Source organism: Perca flavescens, chromosome 15 (genome assembly GCF_004354835.1).
Source record: "Perca flavescens isolate YP-PL-M2 chromosome 15, PFLA_1.0, whole genome shotgun sequence".
Classification (NCBI taxonomy): domain Eukaryota; kingdom Metazoa; phylum Chordata; class Actinopteri; order Perciformes; family Percidae; genus Perca; species Perca flavescens.
Genome location: NC_041345.1, coordinates 10,352,546 through 10,370,891, shown reverse-complemented (window position 1 = coordinate 10,370,891; position 18,346 = coordinate 10,352,546). Strand labels below are relative to the sequence as shown.

General features: G+C 39.7%; 2 protein-coding genes across 2 annotated transcripts in view; one reads left to right on the top strand and one right to left on the bottom strand.

Moving 5' to 3' along the window:
• Positions 1 to 12,871, bottom strand: part of lmtk2 (lemur tyrosine kinase 2) — a 29,276-nt gene extending 16,405 nt beyond the window's left edge. Inside the window, exons 1-6 of the mRNA XM_028599295.1 lie at positions 12,327 to 12,871; positions 6,301 to 6,428; positions 4,979 to 5,132; positions 4,169 to 4,245; positions 2,498 to 2,616; positions 2,110 to 2,197 (exon numbers count right to left, since the gene is read on the bottom strand). Coding sequence (XP_028455096.1) covers positions 2,110 to 2,197; positions 2,498 to 2,616; positions 4,169 to 4,245; positions 4,979 to 5,132; positions 6,301 to 6,428; positions 12,327 to 12,429 — 669 coding nt within the window. The 5' untranslated portion in view covers positions 12,430 to 12,871. The remainder of the gene's footprint in view (positions 1 to 2,109; positions 2,198 to 2,497; positions 2,617 to 4,168; positions 4,246 to 4,978; positions 5,133 to 6,300; positions 6,429 to 12,326) is intronic.
• Positions 12,872 to 14,084: 1,213 nt separating this feature from the next.
• pvalb5 (parvalbumin 5) lies at positions 14,085 to 16,589 on the top strand. The gene is made up of 5 exons (XM_028599673.1): positions 14,085 to 14,109; positions 14,614 to 14,690; positions 15,730 to 15,862; positions 16,182 to 16,291; positions 16,543 to 16,589. Exons 2-5 carry the CDS (start codon positions 14,630 to 14,632, stop codon positions 16,563 to 16,565), a joined length of 327 nt encoding a protein of 108 aa, XP_028455474.1. The 5' UTR covers positions 14,085 to 14,109; positions 14,614 to 14,629; the 3' UTR covers positions 16,566 to 16,589.
• Positions 16,590 to 18,346: the final 1,757 nt, after the last annotated feature.

Genomic DNA, 18,346 nt, shown 5'->3' with positions numbered 1-18,346 from the left:
AGAACTGTTTGAGGCCTATTGGTCCCAGCTTGGTCCTCTACTGGTGAATATGCTAAATTTTTCTATCAATAGAGGCTCCTTCTCTGCCAGTTCAAGTATTGCAATAATTTCATTATTACTTAAGAAGGACAAGCCATCTGACGACTGTTCTTCCTACAGGCCTTTAAGTCTTCTGAATTGTGAAATCAAGCTTTATGCTAAGGTCTTAGCTACACGTTTAGAGCGCTATATGCCCCATTTAGTACATCATGATCAAACTGGGTTCATTAAATCTAGACTAGCATCGGATAATGTCCGTTGCTTGCTTCATATTATAGATTTTGCCTCTGTTTCAGAAGATCAAAATGCCATTCTTTCATTAGATGCCGAGATGGCTTTTGATCGACTGGAATGGTGTTACTTGTGGTCTGTTCTCCAATTTATGGGTTTTAGTGATAGCCTTATCTCTATGATAAAGTTATTGTATACTAATCCCTCTGCAGTTGTTATAACGGGCAATAACTGTTCGGCTAGGTTCCCTGTAACAAGATTGTCCTGTCAGGGTTACCCTTTATCTCCACTTCTATTCTCTTTATCTTTGGAACCTGTGGCCCAGGCAATACGGCAGTCAGAGGCCTTAGAACCAATCATTATTCAAGATACACTGCATTGTAGAGGTCGACCGATTAATCGGTCGGCCGATTAATCGGCTGTGTGTGTGTGTGTGTTTCTTTTTTTTTTTTTAACTGCTCAATACCTTGAGCGAATCTTGTTGGGGGTGGGGTGGGGTTTGGAGGGGGATAAGATTTATTACAGGTTGGAGTGCATCAAAATGCATTACAATGTGCAATGTTTTCTGTGAGTCCAAAAGCTACTGTACTTGTCATAAAGGGTTGTCCTGTAATAGATAATTCAAACATACATATACTAAGTATATTTTAGGTAACTTTTTGGCTTATTGCATTTGTCACTGGGCAACCCACAGGTTTCTTTAGAAACAGCTTAGTTTACTTTAGACTGAACTCAACAGTTTCCAACATGCACAAGGTGCTACCCATAAAATGCACAAACACAGCAACTGGTGGAGCCGACACCAGAGTAGCGTAAATGAAGACTGTTGCTTAACTGGGTGAAGTGGGAAAGTGAGAAGTCTCAGGCTTAGACTAGTTATGCGATCTCTGCAAAAGGAGGGCAGCAGAAGAGGAGGGAGGAGAGGAATCTCCCAGCAGCCCGGGCTCGGCCCACCCAGAATAAGTAAAGACAAACAGTGAATAAATCAGATGCCATGATGGAGTCTGAGTCACTTCAATATGAAAAGAAGAACAGGGGGGCTAATTTGGGATCGAAACAGTAGGCTTTCAGCCAGATGGTCAATAGGGCAGGTCAGCTATAGATGCTTGCTGGACAGTATTTAAAAGGGGTCTTGCCCTATGAATTTGTGAGTTTAACAGGCTTAATAATTCTCAGATTTCTCAATGAAACGGATACTTTACTGATTTTCAACCAGCTTTGTAATATAACAATGGGGTAGTATATGTAAATGAACTACGGTAAACGCCCTTCGATCTTCCCAGCGCCTAGATCTCCGTGATCATACCAAAGCAAAGCATTTCGCTTGCTCGAGGGCTGTTGTTCGAACTACAGATTGTACTTTCTCATACAGACACAAAGAATATAGCAACATAGAGAGACAGAGCTGCCCCTCTCTCTTTCTCTCTCAAACTCAGATTATACTGTAAAACTAAGCAGTGCTGATCAAATCTAAACAAAGATTCTGTTATTGTATTGCTTACTTCTCGCCTATAAAGTTTTCAGACACACATTCATTTAAGTGCACTGTTTGGCAAGAATACAAGGGTTTACGGACAGAACCTGGGCACAATACTGTTTCCTGTACCACAAAAAGTAGTCTGAAAAAAGAGCGACTGTTTTCTCTGCCCTTTTGCACCAATTTAAAAAAAAAAATCTTGCCATTCTGCATAGACAGCCCAGTTTTATGTTTTATTCCAACAGTAAAATATGTATGCATGTAATGAAGCCTTCTACGTAAGTGGAGATTTAGCAAGCAGTAAATAAACCATCTCTTAATTCCTCGACACGAACCATTTAGCAGAGCATGTGGTCACTCACCATTTCACAGTACTCAAAGACAAGCAAGAAGGGAATGGCCTCAACACACTGTCCCATGCATTGAAGGATGTTTGGGTGCTGCAGGACTCTGTATAGACAAAATAACACAAAGCCTGTTGATAAGGACTGCAATAAGCTTTGAAGTAATACTTTAAAATAATATCCGTAAGATTTGAGAGGAGATGAAGTCTGATGCAGTGTGTAAGAGGATGAGGAGACGGTGCTACTAACATTACAGTGATGTCACATAGCTGCCCTACACAGATACTTTTAAAAATGTAATTAAAGTAAATATTAATAATAAATCAAATATGTTAATTATAAATTACCTGATTAAAAATAATTGAAAAAAAGAATAGTCTTCAGTCAAAAATCCAAATCGGTTTACCTGTACGGATCCCCCTGCTGCAAGAAATCATTCTGCTCCTTGGCACTTGCATTAGCTTTTAACTCTTTCACCACCACTCGTGATCCACCTGGATCTGTGTAGATTTCACTCAGAAGGACCTGTGAATACAAAACACCACTTTAGGCTTAACAAGATACATGATGTTTTTACCACGCCTGCTGTCGTAAAGATCTTTTCTGGCACGTGCCGGCTTGTGCCGGAGTTACTCAGAGGGCCAGATGTACGTACATTTGCGAATGTAGCGTTATCAGCGCCATGGCCAACCCGCAGAAAGCGCACGCTGCGATACTTACAGCTTACGTCCTATTTACCAAACCTGCAGTTCATCGGGTAATCATCGCCTTTCTCCGCCCACTATACCGTAAATTGCGCTGTAGCAAAGCGTTAAGTACTGGTGCTATGATACGGCTGAGTGCAGACTGCGATATTCCCACTGCTGATGCTATGACTGCTTGAAATGATCCTGATGCCAATATTTGTAACGTAGCGAGGAGTTTAACAACTGCTGGAATGTGAACGCTGAGTCGGAGATTCAATGTCATCTTTGATTTCTTCCAGTAACTGTAATATTGCATGGCTGCTTAATCTGTAACGCTTAATGATTTTGTGTTCACTCAACTGAAAAAGTGTGATCCTTGTGGCAAATATCCTTTCCGCTCGTCTCCTTGGCCTATGTCGTCGTCTTGCTCGGATTACTGCTGCCATTTCACCAGGAGGCATATGCGAGGAAACCCGCTTGCGGCTGGTTCCCTCCCATGAATGCATATGCATGACACGGAAAAGCGCGATTTGCCATTTTCAGTTCCCGCGACGGGCAATCTGGGCTTTTACCGCAGTGTGGCCTATTTGTACATACCTCGCCATGCTTTTACGCGCACGTTGCAAAACAAATACACCTGAAGTGGGCGCAAAAGCGTTAGTACATCTGGCCCTGAGAGTTCTCCTAGCCACCTTCTGCACGATTTCGGAAACCCAGTATGCCTCTGGAGACCCTGAGCGGACAAAGTTGGAAGGTCTGACCGTAACGCAACTCGATCTCCTCGTTCAATTTCCTTTTTCTGTGATGACCCCTGCCTCAGCCATAACTACAACAGATAACTTTTAAAATTAAATGTAAATGTAATTAGGCTTATATAAAGAAATCTGTGACTGTAGAGCCGGTCAACCTGCCGCAAAAAGCTTTGCGGGAAGAATCGGATCCGGGAAAAGGCATTAACAAAATCTATATAAAAATAGCGTTCTTTCCACGGTTAGTCTCGTTTGTTGTTACAGGACATTTATGATCATCAGATGGAACATTAAAGTTTCAGAAACATTTAAAAGCTACTTTAAAAAGAGGCAAACAATGTCAGACAAAAACATCGGACAAGGCAGCAGATTTGAAAAATGGGTGAAGAATGCAAATTCCACTGAACAGGTTAATGTTAATGATTATAAAAAAGAAGTAAAAACAGGGGCAGAGAATATGTGCATAAACCTCCAGTTATAAGAGATTTAGAGAATATACCGAGCCTGTGGCACAGATGACAGTCAGCTACCTTCAGATCTCTCTAGTATAAAACAAACATGACCCTAACTTAACATTATCTATTTGTATTTTTTATTGTTTGGGACAATACAAAAGTTGAACATTAAAGAAAACCAGGTTACCTGGCCAAACCAGCCACTGCCAATCTCTTGAATGTAACTCAGACTGTGACGTGCTACCTGGAAGCCTGTGGATCCCTCTGTGAAACAAACCACAAAACAATGTTAATTAAGAATGCACTAATCAACAGGTTTCATACAGAGTTTTGGAAAACTCACATTTCTTGCTTATAAATATGGTGATTTGAAAAAAAGGAAGAAGAAAAAAAAAAAAAAAGGTCCATCAGATTGATTTAATTCACCAAACCGAAAACTGCAGTGCAATTTTGCTGAAAGTGGGTTTTTACAGAGATATGACAAAAACAGACTTGGATGATGGAGGTGTTTTTCTCGTGGAATGACCTAATTACAGTATGTACTATAAAAAGGCATATGACAAGTAGGGGTGGGACAAAATATCGATATATATGGCAATATAATCGGTGTCCTTTGTGCAATACGATAATCAATATGCTGGCACCAGATATCAATATTTTAATTAATAAAATAAGGCGCTCAAAATAGATTGCCCTGCTCAGCATTGCAACTTCATGGCTTCTCGGGGTGGCATTCAACACATGAATGAGGGAAACTTGAACATAAGTTAACTAGCCGAAGAGGAAGAAGTTTTCAACAAGATGGCGGACAGCATCTTGAGAAAAAAAAAATAGACACAAAAAAGACAAAAACAGAAGAAAACTCAGACAACTTTAATCCAGCCATTCAAAAACATTATCATGGGTCATCTGCATGTACAATATGTGCATGTTTGAAGCAATGCATTTTGACACCGTATACATCTTTTGTTTGTCTGCGAGTGTGCATGTGTCTGACCTGTGACGCAGACAGGAGGTTGGAGGTGTGGGGGTCCAGGCAGCGCCACAGGAGACACGGCGAGGGTATACACCTCGGCTGGGGACTGCATAGAAGGCGTGTCCTCTGCTGGTGGAGTGAAGTCAATCTCATCTTCAAAGTGGTCCTCAAACTCCTACATCAAACAAAAATCAAGAGTGGATAAAAAAATAAAAACACTACAACACAACACATGTCATATGAACCATCACAAGTTCAATTCTCGATTTTTACTTTTATTTTTTTTAAAGCACAGGTTACTATGCCATTTTTAGACAAGACTTTTATGCAATATAATATCTGACCTTTGTTCGCAATGTACCACACTACATTGTCAAATTTAAAACATTAACAACATAATGTGACAATAACTTATATCTATAACCTGCCATCTAGTTTCTCTTTTGTAACTGCAGTCTTCTTCACAGAAGATGACATTCAAGTTCACAACAAAACAAACAAAAAATAAAACAGCCATGTCCATAGTCTTCTCTGAACAATTAAGTGTCTTAAACTATTTCCGAACAGTTGAACATATACCAGACAGATTAACTGCCAGGTTAGTCATGCTGCCAGTGGAAGAATATGGTAAACGCGCATAGCAGAGCTTGTAAACTGTCTTTTTTTGTCGACAACGCGAACGTTTTCAACATAACTCACTGGAAATCCAAACTACATCCACATCGGTGACTTTAGTGAAAGAGGAGGGGGTTCAAGTTCTATCAATGGGTCTCCTGCATCTGCAGTTACCATGCTATCTTCTGACTGGCTTTAGCTAAATTAGAGGAGGTTGACTGACTCGCAGCACTTCAACACTAGTGTTGACGAACTGACCGAAGAGCCGGTTAATTAACCCAAGTAGTGTCACTGAATCGGGAAAATTAAGCGACTCACTCCTGTTTTTTTTTTACCTAATTCGTGCCGGCAGCACTTCGCTCAAGCTGAGTGTGATCGCTGTATGCTTTGTTGTGTGTGTGTGTGTGTGTGTGTGTGTGTGTGTGTGTGTGTGTGTGTGTGTGTGTGTGTGTGTGTGTGTGTGTGTGTGAGAGAGAGAGAGAGAGTGTGTGTGTGAGCAAGCTACACGTGTGGTTTTTTTCCGCTTGGCAAGCCGACCGGACGTGACATGGGGGCGTGGCGATTACGATTTAAACTCGAAATCGTGACACCCTTAAACGCGATACTGCGGTGCATATCTTTCACGACAGACGCTAAATTCACAGACACAATCCATTTCTGCTCCATGTATTTATGAGGGAGCAGGTGGAGCTGCGTGTGTCTGGCTACCTGCCCGCCAGGACTCTCACCTTAAAGTTGATCTCCCTTTGCTTGCAGCAGGTCACACAGTTCACTAGCAACACCACCAAGGCCACAAGCGCCGTCAGTGACACTACCAGGGACAGGTAGAGAGACAACGTGTCCCCTGTGCTTCCACCTGAAGTGAGAAAAACAGACAGAAAATATGCTTATTTATTCACATTCATAGCCGTGCTTCAAAATGTATTCAGAAGAGGAAAAAAAAATGTGGCACCTGAAAGCTTTGTTACAAATATAAACATAAGTGAGTTTGACAGCAATACTGCGCTCCAGGGGTGTACTGGCTGTTCTTCTAAATCCAACCACAACAAAAAGGTAGGTACACTGAAGCTTGAAAACAGAAATACACTGCACAGTGCTCTTAAAATGCTACTTCTAGAACTCTCTTTCACTAGCAACTCAATTGCAGTGTAACACTGTGCAAATACAATACTTGTATTTGTATAAAGAGTGCAAACAGTTACTGATTTCTTTTTGAAATTTCTGTAAACATGATGCAACAATTGTGACTCTTAAGACCTGACCACCCATCCTCTACCCCTGGTCAGCCATTCAGAGAGACAGTTGTGGGGGTTTCCACTTGCTGATACGCAGCTGATGGTGCAGCAGTGGTGACAGCAGGTGTTAGGCTGCGCCGTTAAGGATGCTGCTGGCCCAGCAGTTCAAGTGTCAGGGCTGACAGCAGCCTTGCAACCCACCCACTGTGCTGCTCGGCTGCTGCTCTCTAACTACACTGATATGCTGACCAACATTCACACAGCTGAGGCTTTCCATTTGAGTGCAACCGATTTCCAATTTAGTGAAACATCTTTGCTCTGGAGACTGCACTCACACATTAACTATTAGAGGCCTGATTTATTCCAGCCCCTGTACAGTATTCTTGTAATAACCATGGATAATATGCTACTAAAAAGGAAATAGTGAGCTGTAGTAGGCAGTGAAGACATATTTATACCAGATTTGATTTAAATTAAGTCAACGATGTATCAAATAAATATCAGTTATATATTATTTATAACCAAAAGATACTACAAAAGGCACAACGTTAAGTGTTGTCGATAGCCTTTACTAAAAAAAAAAAAAGTTCTCCTTGGATTGGAAGCTCACAAAGCGGTAATCTGTGCCGCCTAAATATTTAAAAGATGTGTATATTGTAATTCTGACAAGAGTTTAACCTTTTTGTGGGGAGTGAGCTTGTCACCATGTTCTTTCACCGCATGCCCACCTTGTCTTCTCACGTACCAAATGTCACTGCTCATTTGTCTGTTGTAGTCACTGCTGTATGTGAGTGAACAGTCAGAAGACGTTCAAGTCAATCCCTTCCACTTTTAACTGTCAGTCAGAAAATGGTGTTGTGGATGTCGTCTGGGAGTCTCTGTGAATGCAAGTGCGCAATTTCTTCTCTTAATTTGTTATTTCACTATGTTGTGTCACATTGCAATTAACGTAAACTCTAATCTCATCTCGGCCCACAACATTATATCTGGCGTGATGTGCGTGAGTCAGTGAGTGTAAGTGTGTACCGAGAGAATAGTAAGAGTGTAACCCCATTCTGCCTCCTGTGTTTATTCTGTCTACCACTGGTTGTAGCTTGTCAGGTACATCCTGTCTGCTAGAGGGAGAATCAACACCTACGGAGTCTCCTTCTGCTGAACTACAAATTCCTGACGGATAAAGCCAGGTGCTGTATCCAAACTACAAACCTTCTTCTAGTTTGTTTTTTCTCATCAGCACATAAAGTAGAAAAACAACAGGCTTGAGTATGACTGCAATACAAAGAGTCGGCCCTTTGGAATAATGAGAAACCAGACTATATAACAATATTTTTCTCTCCATTTTGGCCTTTTTTAATATAAACTGTGCTTTTCAAGATGGGATCAATTTAAAAAGGTTTTCACATTATAGTGTGGATGGTGCTCCTAAAAAAAAAATTTTAAAAAATAAAAAAATAAAAAGTTTTCTTCAGTCTCCAAATCTCTTTGAATAGCTTATCCCACAATACACGAGTCATCATTAATCTGTTTATATTTAGGTTGTTAGAGGATTTCACAAACGTAAAATTGTGGACTGATCAATGTTCTTAGTGCAGCAGCACAAGCATTGGCCAAATGTTCCCCATCAAGCGGTCCTTTTTGATAAATCTATTTTATACGAATGCAGATGACAAAAGACATAAAAAGTCGACGGAATGTCAATGAGAGCGTCTAAACTGTGTGTTCTGCCTTATTGTAAACATAGCGAGTAGGAAGCAAGCAGAGAAATTGGAATGTGCCTGTCACACTCGTTACCAGATGATGGCTGTAATGCATAATGTTGTTTGCCAACAGAAAGAGGTGAAATATGTATATTTTACACATCAGTGTGCACACAGATCTGCAAATGTCGATGCATGTTGTTTTTACATGTACACAATGCTTCTAGATGTATCCACATGGACAATGAACCAATGACAATTGCATTGTTGAGGGGGGGCAGAGTGGTAATTTCAGCCAAACCCCAATCCTAGGTCTTGTGCGGAAGCAAATTACTCAATCTGGCATCAAGCCCCGCCTTCTCCCAATTCATAAATAAAACAATGAACCTGAGGTAAGAACTTGTAGCTGCTGAACGGTAGCCTACCAACAGGCTACGCAGTGATCTTACTACAAATCCAGACAGCACAGCCCATGATATTCAGAGGGCAGATGAGATGAGCAGCAATCACTTCATCTCCCTGTGGGACATTAGATATGACCCAAAATGCCAGCCATGATTGATTGAGATTCATTTAATGTCTACAACAGCACGCCAAGCTATCACAGACAAAAATAGACAGGATTGTTCAATCTCTGGCCTCTTTACTCACGATATTAAGATCACAACTCTATCATGCTCAGTTAAAGACACCACAGGTAACTTGGCCTTTAGGATAAGTGAAAGGAGATGTACTGTAATGCAAACTGGAAATGGTTTAAATACCTGAACCACAAAATAGTTTATTTCTAAAAGATGGAGGTTTCCACAGGATTACTTCACTACACTACTCCTCTATGCTAAAGAAGACAATAGCGAGACAATGTCTGCGGTGAAATATTGATGAGAAAAGGAATTAAAAATGTAAAAGGGTCCATCGTCAGGACACAGGCCTGGTGGATTAATTTAATTTATATACTTTCATTGATCCCCAGTGGGAAAATTACAATTGTTTCACTCTGTGATGTGCTTTACAATAAGGGATAATAGAAATAAAATGAACATCAAATCAGGGATAGAATGCCATAATTAATGTAAGAATAATATAAAATACTAGGGCTACCGAAGGCTATACTCCTTTCCTTTGTGCCACAGTTGTAAGTGAAAGGAACAGGAGGAGAACTCTTGCCAGTATAGAATTTCATAATTCTATACTGGCAAGAACCTCCAACATCATGAAAGAGCGAGCTAATGATAAACCAAAACTTAATAGCCCTGATCCAGACAGATCAAAACTATGTCACGTGCCTGTTTTTTTTACATAACATTTCCTCCATCAACAATTATAGCTTACAAAATGATGTCATTGGCAGGAGCATTTGTTTTGAGAGAATTCCAACTGGCTTTAGCTTAACTTCACAACAATCCTGTGTAAAAAAAAAACAAACATTCAGCTGTAATTGCAGGCAGCTCTTTGATACAAACACCCTCCCGTCTGTTTCAGCAGAGCAACAGGGTTCCAGGCAGTGCAGGACTCCCAGAGAGGCTGCAGCAGCAGTCAGTAGAAAAAGCAGGAGCTAGGTCACGGCAGCTCTACATGGGATCAGTACTTCTCAGTTAGGCCTGATCTGAGTCATGGGTTCATATTATGACTTGGCAGGACCCACCAAATGACTCAACTGGTTTTTGGGACCAATACAGCAGGGAGCTGCCAGATCTTATTTTGGTTCCACTGCATATTTCAGTAGGCATCCACGCAGAGGAGGAGCTGACCCATTTTTGCAGATTTCACCCACCAGTGTGCACCACAGTGGATGTCTGTACTTTCAGTTAGGTACAGGATGAGGGATGGCATTGTCTGGCTGACATGTTTGTGTTCCGCTAAGATTTGTCTGGCTGCTAGGATAGAAGCACTAAGCCTCATCAATTACATGAAGAGCCGATACTAAAGGCTGCCCTTGTAAGGATCCATATTTGCAAGATTGTGTTCTGCCATTTTCAATTATAAATGATCAATATTTACACTGTTAAAACATTTTTTTAAAAACAGCACATTATAGATTGTTAATCTGTGCAAGTGTTGTAAATACAGCATCACTAATCACATAATCACTGAATCACTGAGCAATGTGGTGGAAATTTGAATAACAGACAAGACAGACCACTATCATCTGGCTGTTACTACAGTTAAAACAATGACACTTCCAGTAAAGCTTACCTATCTAGCTAGCTTTACCCATGTCTGATGTGTGTAAACATAGCACGAGTCACTTGAAGACCGGCTTTGCAAGTGACTTTCCAGTCACTGTTCTTATACGTGCTCTCACCCACAATTCATAACCAAACCTTGAAACGATCAAGTATTACTGTACCACATCTGTATACACGGAAAAGGAAGACCAAGTGGGGCAAAGAAGAGGTTGCTATGTAATAAAAGCATAAAAAGCATGCTCATATTGCAACATGACTTTCCAGTATGCTGTAGTAAAATACTGTAAGCAGCAAACACGGTTGCTAATCATTGACTGGTGCTGATACGATTGGAATGTGTTATGTTTACACATAACCAACCCTGAATCCAGCATATTCACGTCTGTATCTTTTCATTTCTCACAAGAAAGCAGGTTGGCGGAGCCTCTTACCCTGATAAGCTGCAAAAAAATGATAACACTGAAACCATTCCCTTGTTATTTAAGCGGATGTAGGACATCCACAACATTAGGGTTGCAAGTGATTATTTCTGTAGTTGATACATCAAGTGATTCTTTCTGTAAATTGAGTCATCTACTTGAATTGGTGTACCATTTCTTGATTAATCAAAATTCTGAACTTTGTCAGGAAAACAGTTAAAATATTTTAAAAGCATTCAATTTACAATGTGGTGAAATGAATGAAACCAAACTAATACTAATCTTTTAGAAGCTGTAACCAAATGTTTGACATTTTGTTATGAATGACTTAAACGACAAACACAATTGTCATTCATTCTGTCACTATCAATTACAAAACAGTAATCTCACATAGTACAGTAACAGCTGAAATTGAATTGTTTTAATACAATCAATGTCCTCCTGGTTCTGTAATTCTGTACTGAACAAGAGTCTCTTAATCAACCTATCAAGTGTTTATTATCACACTGTCATATGACAGTATGCCAAACTGTTTTCTTCCATATACTCTTTGATTCACCCTAAAATAATCAAGTGATCACACCCGTGACACAACTTGTGATGAGTAAACTAGAGTTCACATAAAAAAGGTTATTCAAGGTTTACTTCAAAACCAATGCTGGTAGGCCAACATGCAGTTTATTGACTCACAACTTTAAAATGTAAAATGTAATTGACTGGACCAATCCCACTGCCAGATTAACCTATCTGTACCTGCAGTTATAATAGTCGGTACTATATTAACTCAGACACCACTGCTACCAGGAAGCTCATTCATTTCTGTTAAATATCAATCAGAATGAAACTAGATAAGGTTAATAAGTATTTCTGTGTTCTGGTAGAGGGAAACTGTCGATGGCATCCTGTTACTTTCCATTATAAGCATTAATAAAAGATTCACCAATAACAATGATAGATCACGTTAACTGCGTTATCAAACAAACAATAGTCGGTTAGTACAAGTATCCATACACTGATAACAATCTTCACAGGTTAGCAGGAAATGCAGCCAGGCTGTTGTGTTGTTAGCTTTTAGCTAACAGCTAACGTTCCCCCAGCCAGCAAATATAAGCTAACAGAAACATCTGCTAGCTAAGCAGCTGGATAGACAGGAGTTTTAGTGAGTGAACAAACAATCGCTTAGCTATGTATCAGCTTACAGTCAGCTGTCTCACCTGATTTGTGAGGATACTGAAGAGGGGCACCTTCAGACAGCCAAAATGCCGACAGGAAAAACCCACTGGCCAGCAACAAAACATGTCCATGGAGGCTCTTCATCCTCCTAGCTTAGCTAACAAAATGTTAGCTAACTGGAATCGTCGTCCTAAACAATAAATGCCTGCTTTGATGCTAAATAACGTGTTTTAATCATTGGTATTTAGTTTAACGCCAGTGTAGGCTACACAAACAAGCATATTTTCTGTCCGTTCAACGTTAGCTATTTACTGTTAGCCAGCTCACTAGCTACAGCTAGCTAGCATGTCAATGCTAACAGTTTCAGCTGACGACAGCAAACACCGCTACGAGATTTAGCTAGTGTTCCGTTGTCCATAGAGACAAAAGGAGCGATAACCTTTTACGACCGATCATATTTGGTGAATGTACCTTAATGTTATTTAAATTAACATAGCTAAAGGAAATAAATCAATAGCCCTGACTACCATGAAACATCTCCCCTCTGAAGCGCCATGTTCCTGTACAACGTCACATCACGGAATGAGGCGTAAATCCTCAAATTATTGACAAGTGATCAAGCCAATCACAACAAAGAATAGCTTCGCGTTAAAAACACAGAGCCAATCAGCTTCAACATTTATTATAAGTCACGGGAATCCAGTGCTTTGTATCAAAGATGAAGAAAGCTTTTTACATCAAGTCACTTGCCAACCACGTGAGGCACTGATTCGAAAAGACAACCTGTCTATAATAAATGTTTATTTTTGGATTAACGGCCAGTTATAAACTGCCAAGCAGCATAAAACAGGTGGGCTGATGCTGGCTTTCGATCTATTTCTTGATGGGTTTTTTTTTCATTTTCTTTCTAGTGATTTCATATGGATGTGTGAGATTTAGTGGGAAACATTATTAAATATCTACTCTTCGCAATAATAATAATAATAATGATAATAATAATAATCTAACTCTGTTTTGATCACAATAGCTACAAATATAGGAACTATGCTTTTGAACAGTCTACTTGTTATAGATCCCAGTTAAAAGCAACGAATACCTCTATATACACCTGTAAGTTTGAGTGTAAGTTTCCTCACATAATGTTGTTTTAATGACTTTCAAGCCATATCACATAATGATTGATTTTTTTAGGTGTAATAAAACCTTAATGAAGAATATATAACCAAATGTAATTATTGCAATGCTCTGTGTATGCTTCATAACAAGACAAACCCACATATTTCCCCATTGTTATATATAGATAAGACTTACAATATGACAGTTGCATATTCATGTGTTTATACAGTGTCTTTATTACCTTTTTTATTTACCAGACATAAATAATACTAAAATTAAATACACATTGCAGGTTTTACATTTCCTGAGTACACCTGCTTCTGTATTTTTTTTTATTCCTTATTCATTTTAATATGAACAATAGTAACAGCATTAGTTGTTGTAGCAGTAGCATTAAAAGCAGACTTAGTAAGATAAATATATAAATCCTTATTTTAAGTTGTTTTTTACTGTATTCTTTTCTTATGCCTGCAAGTTTGCATAATATCGTGAATGAGAAAATCATCTGCTCTGATTAACTGATGAAGGAGGAGGCTTTCTGTGGCGTGGGGGAACTCTCCCTGGATTTGAGGACAGATACGTCAGGTTGCCTCTTGCACTCCGGATCACAAAGCTACAAAGAGAGCGTTGGTGGCTTATAAGGACAAAACAGGAGAAGCAGAGATCTGCGCATCATAGGCTCAGAGTGCAAACCTCACCCGAAGCACGGTGAGTACCAAGCTTTTTGCAAATTCACATGCATGGCAATGCTTGTGTGATGATAGTTGGCCGTTCTGTGTGTGTTTGTGCCTTAAAGCATCTCAATTATTTTCTTTTAAAAGAGGGGGGGATAAAGAAAATAGGACGATCAACCCTTTTTTTGTTTGCTCCTTCAAGTTGCAAAAACTTTCTCTCTAATTTTGGATCATCAGGCAATTCTCATATAATAAAATATGTCAGTTTATTTCTCTGAGAAAACAATACTGACTTATATCTTTTGTTAATCTGCTTGTACCTCACTGTCAAAATGGCACAGCCCCACTTATAAAAGGTACAACTTAGCACCTTGTTTTTTTGACAGTGCTCATGTACCTGAAGCCTGAATGATTATTCTAAATCTATCAACAAATTTTATCTGATAGATCCTGTTGTCTGACAGCCGAAAACACCTGCACCGGTTTCATTTACTGTCACTTTGCATTTCCTCCGTGCATGTGTGTTTGCACCCCTCAGGCAGCTACAGAAGACCATGGCATTTGCAGGGATGCTGAGCGCCGAGGACATCCAGGCTGCGGTCCAGGCTTGTCAAGGTGAGTCAGACAACACACGCAGGGAGACACACACTTCACAAACATCATTAACACTAGAACACTTACATTACAGTAGTAGAATATAAACCCACTCACATATTGCAGAGAGAAACAGACAGGCATTGTTAAACCCACTCCCAGTCCCAGTAGGGATACCTGTACAGTATGTGTTGTTCACAGTGGGGACAGGGAACCTGCAGGTAACCAGGCAGCCATGTGGCAGGAGAGCAGTCACCACCCAGATACCAATGTGTTTATGTTGAGCATTCACACAGAATATACCAAATCACACAATACAGCCCTCACATCCCAAAATACTTAATCATTTATCCCTAGCAATTATGTTTGCATGACAAGGCAGACACAGCTCACCCCCTCAGATGAAAAATCAAATGTCAGTGCTTATATGCCCTTTATTTTAGATGTTGCAGGCAAAATAACAATCAAACTTTTTTTTTTTTGCATTCATCAATAAAAGGAGGTAGTATTTCTTTTATTTCTTTTAAAAAGTGATGGGAAACCAAAATGTTCTATCAAAGTGGGGATAGCAGACAAATCACATTAGGGTTATGGATACACCAACACCCCCCTCCTTTATCATATGATTATTTGTTTTTAATTCAATCACTTATCATACTGTGGCTGCAAGTCTGATTCATCAGATCCTTCAACACCTTAACTCTTCCTACAGTAGATCAGAATTTCCACTCTGAACAGCTTGATAAATAAAAGGCTTTTAACATTTAGGTTTGCCTTTGGCCCATGGGCAATATTCAGTGTGCTTTGACTGTTTCAATGGCATGTTGACATACAGTATGCCTAGCCTATAATGGTATAAGACAGTAAAGCGCTACAGGGTATATATTGGTAAATGTCATTGGTTGAAAAATGAAAATCATCTGAGCGAATGCGTAAATGCGACATCTCTATTCAGTCCCTCGCCACTGTTGCTTTCTTGTCATTCTGTGATTGACCTCTCACTCCCACATCTGTCTGTCTCTCTTGTTCTCTTTGTCTTTCATTCTCTCTGCCTATGTAGCTCCAGGCACATTCAACTTCAAGTCGTTCTTTGCACAAGTGGGACTGACTGGCTCATCTGAGGAAGATGGGAAAAAAGTCTTTACAGTCCTGGACCAAGACAGGAGTGGATACATTGAAGAGGAGGAGCTCAAGTAAGGATTGTGTGTGTGGTTTAAGGGCTAGAGCAATGATAGAGATGGGCCTGTGAGTGTGTTTGTGCATGTGTGCTACATCTACATTGAAATTCTGTTGTGATAGCCCACAGGCAGAGGTCACTGTATGAATGGAGCAGCATTCTTGCTGTGAATGAATTCAGAAATACATGTGGGGAAGGGCTGGCGAGTGAGTGATGGGGAGGAGGATTGAATGCTCAGAAAAGCCTAGAGGGGAAAGAAAATGGCATCATAAAAGATACAGTCTATGATGATATAAGTCTGAACTTATCTCTGATATTTTTTGTGCACCCGTCAGACTGTTCCTTCAGAATTTCTCTCAGGGAGCAAGGGAGCTTACTGTAGCTGAGACCAAGACTCTGATGGCTGCAGGCGATAAGGATGGTGATGGCAAGATTGGGATGGAAGGTGGGTGCATGTAAAACATCTGAAAAAGCTGTTGGCAGATGAGAAACAGAGCTGTCTGTGCAGGGGGAGCTGTCCATTACACAGTGCTGAAATTGCAGTCCATAAAAAGCACATTCAAAAACACTGTAGTAAAAAATAATTTGCTGTTTGTTTAGTCATTCTTGCTTGACCATAATGTTGTATGACTCTGACTTCTTGCTTCTTGCACTGACAGTTGAATCTCTGTCTGAATTTCTTTTTCTCCCCCACAGAGTTCTGTGATATCCTGAAATAAAGAGAATAAACATCTTTGACCATGGCTCACTTTCCCTTTTATAAGATAAAAGGGTTTTTCCAGATTGTTTGATGCAAAGACAAAAACCTCAGATATTCTCCTGCCTGCTGCTCTCCCTGTTGATGTGATACAATAATGCATAAATCTGAATATTAGTTGCATGTGTTTAATCAATTAACTACCTGGAATGGGCTAATAAATATATTTAAGATGTGATATCACTGTGTGCTGCTTATTTTTTCCCTATCTATCTGCCTAAAGTGTTAGTAATGGACAATGCATTAAGTGTCTCATATAGGCCTCAACATTTCATTAACCCATAAACTACTGTAGTGGCATCTTCAGGGGTTAAAATGTGTTGAACTTATTCCTGGGTATAAGGTCCCTGCAACACTTAAGCTGACTACATTTATAGGAAAAGTTAGAGATGACTGACAAGATAAGCATACGATTAACCACCAGAGACTTTTCACCAAATAATCTTGCACAAATAGAGGCAGCATGAAATTACGATTACCAGTCTCCAGTTCATGAATTAAAACTGAGTATGAATCAGGAAATATCCAGGATAAAGTATGGTAAGTGCCTATTGATACACTATCTCATCCCGCTGACTCTGGTTTTGTGAAGGATGTCACTGGCATAATTGTAATGGTAGGGAAACCCTCATAGGCCTTTTCCACAGAAGACATTTTGACTTAGCACTGTAGGAAAAGCACGGGTGTAAATAAAGTAACAGATGATGGCTGAATTCTGTTAAGCTGCTTTGGTTTTATAGGGTCTTGGTAGCCTATTGTGGATGCTGGCTCACTGCCACTCTCACTGGAACACTTGAATAGAATGGAAAATTAGTCAAAATGTCTGCTGTGAAAAATGCCTATTATAATTCACTACTGCAGAGTAGAATATATCCTGTGACTATGGGGAAATTGAGAAGTCAATGATTCCAATTTCTTTTTTGCATTTTAAATTGATGGGACCACTTTTCATTTCTTCCTAAAAATTCCCCACATTTTCCTCATAAGGATCATTACTGCCTTCTGCTGGATGGATTTTGAATTCCTGCAGGTAGAAATATTTACCATAATTATTGGAAAAATACTTTATTTTATTTCTAGATTATGAATCGTCCACATACTTTATTTACATAAAGAGTGTGACGTGTGACAAAAACAAGACCAAAATGGGTGTTTATATTTGCATTATAAAGTTATTAATATGTGGGGTAAATGAGCTGTGTTTTGTGCCATGGCAGCACGTCAAGTGAAATGAGTTATCAACATATTGCTAAGTTGTTCACGTGTTTTTACGCACGCAATTGCACAGTACACAAAATATAGTCTGAATGATTGGCCCAGAAGGCTTGTCCCTGTTTGGCCACTGGGCTCGCTTGAAACTCGACTCAGATGAACCATATGGAAATACGGTAGTGCATTCTATACTTTATAGCCAGGTCATGTCACAGGACAGATACATATCTATAATCTCAGGGGGGTGTTGCAACTCCAACCCTTTAGATGCAAGAATCAAAAGCCTGACTCCAAAATGTATAATTAAGTCATAATAAAACTGAGAAGAATACAAACTATAAGGGAAATAACCAGACAATTAAGTAAATTCATGAATGGGCAGAATTAACAGACACAATATATATAGTCTAACAAGCAGTAGGGAGACATCTCAATAATCATAGGAGATAAAAAGCAATTGTGCCTTTGAGGGCAGTAGGCTGTATCTAATCTACACGTAGCCTATATTTACAACCTTTGAGGGGCCTAATA

Bases quoted from the DNA above. Each gene is read 5' to 3' on its own strand.
- pvalb5 (XM_028599673.1), top strand. From the start codon at position 14,630: ATGGCATTTGCAGGGATGCTGAGCGCCGAGGACATCCAGGCTGCGGTC. The intron at 14,691-15,729 runs GTGAGTCAGACA...CTGCCTATGTAG, and splicing joins TGCGGTCCAGGCTTGTCAAG to CTCCAGGCACATTCAACTTC. The intron at 16,292-16,542 runs GTGGGTGCATGT...TCTCCCCCACAG, and splicing joins TGGCAAGATTGGGATGGAAG to AGTTCTGTGATATCCTGAAA.